Source organism: Gossypium raimondii, chromosome 13, assembly GCF_025698545.1.
Source record: "Gossypium raimondii isolate GPD5lz chromosome 13, ASM2569854v1, whole genome shotgun sequence".
Taxonomy (NCBI): Eukaryota; Viridiplantae; Streptophyta; class Magnoliopsida; order Malvales; family Malvaceae; genus Gossypium; species Gossypium raimondii.
This window is the reverse complement of record NC_068577.1, coordinates 32,841,008-32,847,666: the sequence shown is the minus strand read 5'-3', so window position 1 is coordinate 32,847,666 and position 6,659 is coordinate 32,841,008. Positions and strand designations below refer to the sequence as shown.

Sequence of the window (6,659 nt, the reverse complement as noted above, 5' to 3'; positions counted from 1 at the left end):
CGATAAGGCAACTAATTTTCCAAAATGACTTGAAAAATGGTTTTTCCGCTGCTTTAGTTTAATATCGAGTTTTTTTAAAAGAAGAGCAATAAAACAACACTATCAAAAATAAAATGAATCTTAATTATACACAACCTAATCAATGAATGCTTTTAAGCTAACTCAAAGTACAACTACGATTTTCTCTAAAATGATTTTATTTAATGACTTCAAAAGTAACGTAAGTTACCTTAGCCATTTCGGTGGCTAATGTAGCCTTCTCAATCTAGGTTGGGTTCAGAAGGTTACATGATGCATAAAGAGATTGAAGTTTATGTTGTCGATATGATAGCAAAGTCCGATAGGGAGGAAAGTCATGTGGAAAACCTTCGCAAATTATTTGAAAGATTGAGGAAATACACATTGAGATTGAATCCAGCAAAATGTACCTTCAGGGTAAAAGTCGGGGAAGCTATTGGGTTTCGCAGTGAGTGAACGAGGAATTAAAATAGATTCGAATAAGGTTTGAGCAATTGAAGATTTGATATCCCCTAAAACTCAAAAAGAGGTAAGAGGTTTTTTGGGATGGTTAAATTACATGTTTCGTTTCATCTCACAGTTGATGGATAAATGTGATCCCATCTTTAAGCTCTTACATTAGGATAGTGATGGTGAATGGACTAAAGGTTGTCAAAAAGCATTTGAGAAAGTAAAAGAGTGTTTGGCTAAGCCACCAATTTTGATTCCCCCGTTGTTAGGAAGACTTCTGATTTTGTATTTGGTAGTGCTAAATAATTCTATAGATTGTGTTCTGGGGCAACGAGATGGTTCAAACAAGAATGAGCATGCAACCTATTATCTGAGCAAGAAGTTCACGGAATATGAAGTGAGGTATTCTAATCTGGAAAAGATGTGTTGCACTTTGGCATGGACTGCACGTCGACTAAGGTAATACATGTTGTATCACACCACCTTCCTCATCGCAAAGTTGGACCCTTTAAAGTACATTTTCGAGAAGCCATCATTATCAAAGAATTGCTCGATGGCAAGTGGTATTTGCCAAGTATGACATTGTCTACGTTTCCCCAAAGGCTATAAAAAGAAGCATAGTCGAGAAATTTCTAGCGGGTCACGCGAAAGAGGAATACGAGCCCATGAGTTTTGATTTCCCAAATGAAGAGATCATGTTAATTTCGAAGTGTGAAGAAGAAATTTGGAGGGTGTATTTCAATAGAGCATCCAAAATGATGGAGCTTGGGATTAGGGCAGTACTAATCTCCCCAAATGGCCAGTATTTTCCTGCTACAGATAAATTGATGTTAACTTGTATGAACAATATAGTTGAATATGAGGCATGCATTTTGGCACTTCAAATCGCCATTGAGAAAAAGATTAGGGTTTTAAAAGTTTTTGGTGACTCAGCGTTAGTTGTTTATCAAACATATGTGCATGGACTAATCAAAGAGTTTGATGATGCTCAATTTTGTCATTTGACAAGAGAAGAAAATCAGTTAGCAGATGCATTAGCTACTCTAGCCGCCATGTTCGAAGTAGGATCCAAAATAGAAGTGCAACCTATACAGCTAAGGGTCAAGGACTCGCCGGCCCACTACGCGAAAGTAGAATTAGGAACAGATGGGAAACCATGGTATGTTGACATTAAGCGATATTTGCAATACGAGCAATACCTAGATTGCGCCTCAAAAAATGATAAACGAATAATTAGGAGGTTGGCTATGGGTTTCTTCTTGGAAAGTGAGGTTTTGTACGAAAGAGGACGTGAGAAAACCTATTGAGATTTGTCACCACAGAAGAGGCGAATCAAATAATTAAGGAAATCCATGATGGAGTATGTGGAGCACATAGTAGCGGACATATGATGGCAAGGCAAATCATGAGGGCTGGATATTTTTGGTTGACGTTGGAATGAGATTGTTTAAATTATGTCCAGAAATGTCATAAATGCCAGATTTATGCAGACATTATTAACGCTCCTCCTACAAATCTTCATGCCTTAGCACCTCATTGGTCGTTCTCAATGTGGGGCATGGATTTCATTAGCCCCATCTCAACGAAAGCATCAAATGGGCATCGCTTCATCTTTGTAGTGATTAATTATTTCACCAAGTGGGTCGAAGCAGCTTCATATGTTAATGCAACTCGATCGGTGATCTGTAAATTTTTGAAAAAAGTCATTTGTCGGTACAGTTTACCAGAAAGAATCATCTCAGATAATGCCAAGAACTTGAACAATGCCTTAATAAAAAAGGTTTGCACACAATTTAAGATCAAGCATCACAATTCTGCACCATATCGTCCAAAAATGAATGGGGCAGTCGAGGCATCAAATAAGAATATCAAGAAGATCATTTCCAAGATAATAGAAACGTATAAGGATTGGTATGAGAAACTCCCTTTTGCTCTCCATGCATACCGCACATCAGTAAGAACTTCGACTAGAGCTACTCCATTTTCATTAGTGTTTGGCATGGAGGCCGTTTTACCTATCGAGGTTCAAATCCCATCTCTACGAGTGTTGAAGAGAGATATGAGCAATAGAAAAGGGAGTAGAAAAAGCATTTCGAAATTGATTTATCAAAATTTTTAATCCAATGGATTTTGAACTTAATTGAGGAAAAGAGATTAGCAGCTTTATGTCATGGCCAGTTGTATCAGCAAACAATGATGAAGGCCTATAACAAGAAGGTGTGACCAAGGTAATTCAGAGAAGGGGATTTGGTACTAAAGAAGATTCTGCCATATGTTCATGATCATCGGGGAAAATGGACACCAAAATGGGAGGGACCGTATGTGGTGAAGAAAGCTTTCTCTGGTAGAGCATTGATTCTTGTTGAAATGGACGGAGACAAGATGTCGAGCCTGTAAATTCTAATCTAGTGAAAAAATACTTTGCCTTAAAACTAAGCTTGATTGTTCTTAAAGAGTTATTCACATTAAGTAATATTGGCTTTTTCTGTTTTGCTTTTCTTTGTGCATTACGTTTTAGGTTACGTTTTGCTTTGAAATCTTGCATTCTCCTTAAGGTTAATTACTTAATAAGGTAGCCATGTTCAAAATGACGAATGGCATTTTTGAAATATCCTTCACTTGAAGAAAATTTCATCCTCTGTTAACCACTTTGGGCCATCTTGTTTGTTCAAAATTAACCCTTGCCGAAGGATCACCCTCTACGTTGGAGGATAATTTTTGATGTTTTGGGTATAGTTTGATGATTTTACAACATTGTGAGACAAACATGAGATTATGCGCAAATCAAATTAAAAAGATGAGCACATTCCCAGGAACGACCTTTGTGATGAGATTAACCATATTTTGAACTGATAAATGATATTCTTTTGTTCTTCATGTCACTTGGAAAAAATATATCCCTTGACACCCTATTTTGAGCCTGATGTATCTTCTTTCTAAACCCTAATTAAATTCATCCATCGAACATCATGGATTGACAAGAAAGATCATGAAAAATGAAAGCAAAATTCCAAATTCTTGACCTCATTCTGAAAAAAGAAAAAAGAAGAAAGAAGAAATAGGGAAGGCGAATAAGAAACAAAAAGGAAAGGAAATAGGAATGAGTGAGAACGAAGAAACATGATTGAGAGATGGAAGGACCAATCAAAAATTCAAAATAACTCATTATGGTTTTTATACTCTTTCATATAATATATATTTTATCCTTGAAAATCTTTCTCTGATTGACCCTTAAGCCTCAGACCACGTTACAACCCTTAAAAGACCATTTTGATCAAATATGTTTGTTCAAATCAAGAAGTTAATCCTTAGAAAATTGTGATGTCTTTAAAAGCATAAAAGAGGGAGATAAACTCTAGGGTGAAAACTCAGAAATGAGTAGTCTAGAGAGATTTCTAAACAAAAAAGATATGAGATGCCCTAAAGGATAATGAAGATTTTCAAAAGAAATTTATCCTTCGGTATGAGCCCTGAAGTCATCTATTTGAGCCTATTTTATCCCTTTCTTTGGCACCCAAACTCGAGCCGACACTATAACCTTGGAACAAGTTCTAATTGCTCATGGCCAGTTTAAATTAGGGAATTAATCTACTTGGAGAATGTAAGAGTCTAAAGAAAGAAGATTTTGCCTAAATAAAAAGAACAACAAAACAACAAACCAAAAAAGAAACCAAAAAAATAAAAAAATAAAAAAAATAAAGAGAGAGCAAGAGAAAGGAACTATATTGAAGAATATTTACTTTAGGACACAATTTTGCAAAAGAGCATGGTACAGGGTTCATAGTCAGAACAGTCCAAAGCTTCACGAGAATTAACAAGTTGACTCTCGATGCAAGAAATTTATGTTTCAAGGGTCGATTTATTGAAATTTGTTGTACCAAGTTTGTTAATTGAATTATCATTTAAGAATTTAATTTACGAGTCATAAAATCAATTTGAAATTTGTTAAGGTGATATCCCATGAAATTTGATTTTCATGATCTGTTGTGTGTGGATAGGGATTTGATATTTTTCAACCTAAAAACATGATTCTCAAAATGATTATCTTTTATGAAAATTTCAAGAAAGGAAGAAAGGAAAGCATTCATTGCATTTAGAGGCCCAGGTGTAGAGGCCCATTTACTTGTAATTGCATTTAGAGATCCAGGTGTGGAGGTCCATTTACTTTTCGTTGCATTTAGAGGCCCAAGTGTGGAGGTCTGTTTACTTTTCATTGCATTTAGAGGCCTAAGTGTGGAGGTCCATTCACTTTTCATTGCATTTAGATATCCAGGTGTGGAGGTCCATTTACTTTTCGTTGCATTTAGAGGCCCAGGTGTGGAGATCCGTTTACTTTTCATTGCATTTAGAGGCGCAGGTATGGAGGTCCATTCACTTTTCATTGCATTTAGAGACCTAGGTGTGGAGGTCCATTCACTTTTCATTACATTTAGAGACCCAGGTGTGGAGGTCTATTTGCTTTTTATTGCATTTAGAGGCTCAGGCGTGGAGGTCCATTTGCTTTTCATTGCATTTAGAGACCCAGGTGTGGAGGTCTGTTTAATTTTCATTGAATTTAAAGGCCCAAGTGTGGAGGTCCATTTACTTTTCATTGCATTGTATATGAAGCCACAGGTGTTAGGTCTATTTACATTTCTTCTGCATTTTCATTTCAAAGATTTGGTTGTGAGGTCAATCTTGTTTCACTCTTCATGTTTTGATGATTTGGTATCTATTTTTCTAGTTTTAGATAACGCAATATGTTTTGATCAATTTCGATTTTGGGAATTGCAAAAATCTGTTATTCATTTTACTGCGATGTTGAATGGGATTTGATAATGGTTAGGTATCTATGTCTTTGTACGTTCCTTGGTACGCAAGCCACGAATAAAAATGGGTAGCTGTAGACACCCATTTTGTCCAAGCCCATTTGGAGGCCCATTTAATTTTTTGTTCTCTCTTGGGTTGTTCAAAGCCCACTTTGTTTTGGTCTATTTGAGACCTTTATTTATTTTTTTCTCTTCTTTCCTTTTTGGACCTATCAAAGGCTCAAATTATTATTATTATCATCACTACTACTATTATTATTAAATATCATTATTATCATTTTTTACAAATAAACAAGATTAAAAAATAATATATATACTTGAAATGAAATGAAAGAAAAAAAGAGAGGAGAGTTTTCATTATTTTTGTTCTTAAAAAAAAAGGTAAAAAAAAAACACAACAACTACAAGCATTCTATTTTTTTTCTTTTCTTCTAATTTTTTTGTCATTGACATGTCCTGAGGGATCGGGTTTTGGGCTCAGATGAAGGGGATGTCACCGGACCGTCGGTCCTCCACCCTTAGGAGCCCTCAAAAATCTCGCTTTTTCCCTCCCTTTTCTAAAACAAATTTTCTTTTTTTAAAAAATGTTTGATTTTGGGAAAAGTTTTGATTTTTTTTAAAAAAAAAGAAAGTTTAGATTTTAAAAATAAAATTTGTTTTTTTAGTCTTTTAAGGAAAGTTTAAAATTTTAAAACAATTTTTTATTTTTTCAACTATTTCAAAATAAAATTTTTAATCTTTAAGAAATATAGTTTTTTTAAAGGAGAAAGTTTAGATTTTGAAAAAAAAATCTGTTTTTTAAGTCATTTTAAAGGAAAGTTTAAAATTTTAAAACAAAGTTTTGATTTTTTTAACTATTTCGAAATAATTTTTTGAGTTTTAAGAAAAGTAATGACTTTTTTCTAAAGAAAACTTTGATTTTGTAAAAAACAAAAATTTTTTGGCCACCGTACATGGCGACTCCACCATTGAAGGCCGGAGAGCCGTTGGGCTCTACGGTGGTGGAGCCATGGCCAACATAGAATGAGGAAGATAAAGAGGAAGAGGTTTTTTTTTTTCTTTTGAAAAAATTGAGGGTAAAATGAAAGAATAAATAGTTTTTTTTCATTTACATGTGCCAAAAATGGGTAATTTATTTCCACTCCCTTACTTTTTAAATTTACAAAAAATACCCTATTTTTTTGCAACACCGCCTTCATTCTCTAATCTATTTACACCCGTAACCCTTTTATTTTTTCAAACACTCAATTTAATCCAAAATTTTAAAATTAAAAGCAAATTAATTGTTACATCAGTCCTCTATCTTCCATACATTTTAAAACACATTCCCTTACATACATTTTAATATTATTTATTTATGTTACTTTGATTCTTTTATTGTAT

General features: G+C 34.3%; 1 protein-coding gene across 1 annotated transcript; it reads left to right on the top strand.

Moving 5' to 3' along the window:
• Positions 1–291: 291 nt before the first annotated feature.
• LOC105781529 (uncharacterized) lies at positions 292–1,775 on the top strand. Its single transcript, XM_012606062.1, has 3 exons — positions 292–466; positions 783–927; positions 1,013–1,775. The coding sequence occupies exons 1-3, from the start codon at positions 292–294 to the stop codon at positions 1,773–1,775; spliced, it is 1,083 nt and encodes a 360-aa protein (XP_012461516.1).
• Positions 1,776–6,659: the final 4,884 nt, after the last annotated feature.

Excerpts from the sequence above, each read along its gene's own strand:
- LOC105781529 (XM_012606062.1), top strand. The coding sequence starts at position 292 with ATGCATAAAGAGATTGAAGTTTATGTTGTCGATATGATAGCAAAGTCC. Across the intron at positions 467-782 it reads GGAAGCTATTGGGTTTCGCA|ATTGTGTTCTGGGGCAACGA; the intron begins GTGAGTGAACGA and ends ATAATTCTATAG. Across the intron at positions 928-1,012 it reads TGGACTGCACGTCGACTAAG|AATTGCTCGATGGCAAGTGG; the intron begins GTAATACATGTT and ends TCATTATCAAAG.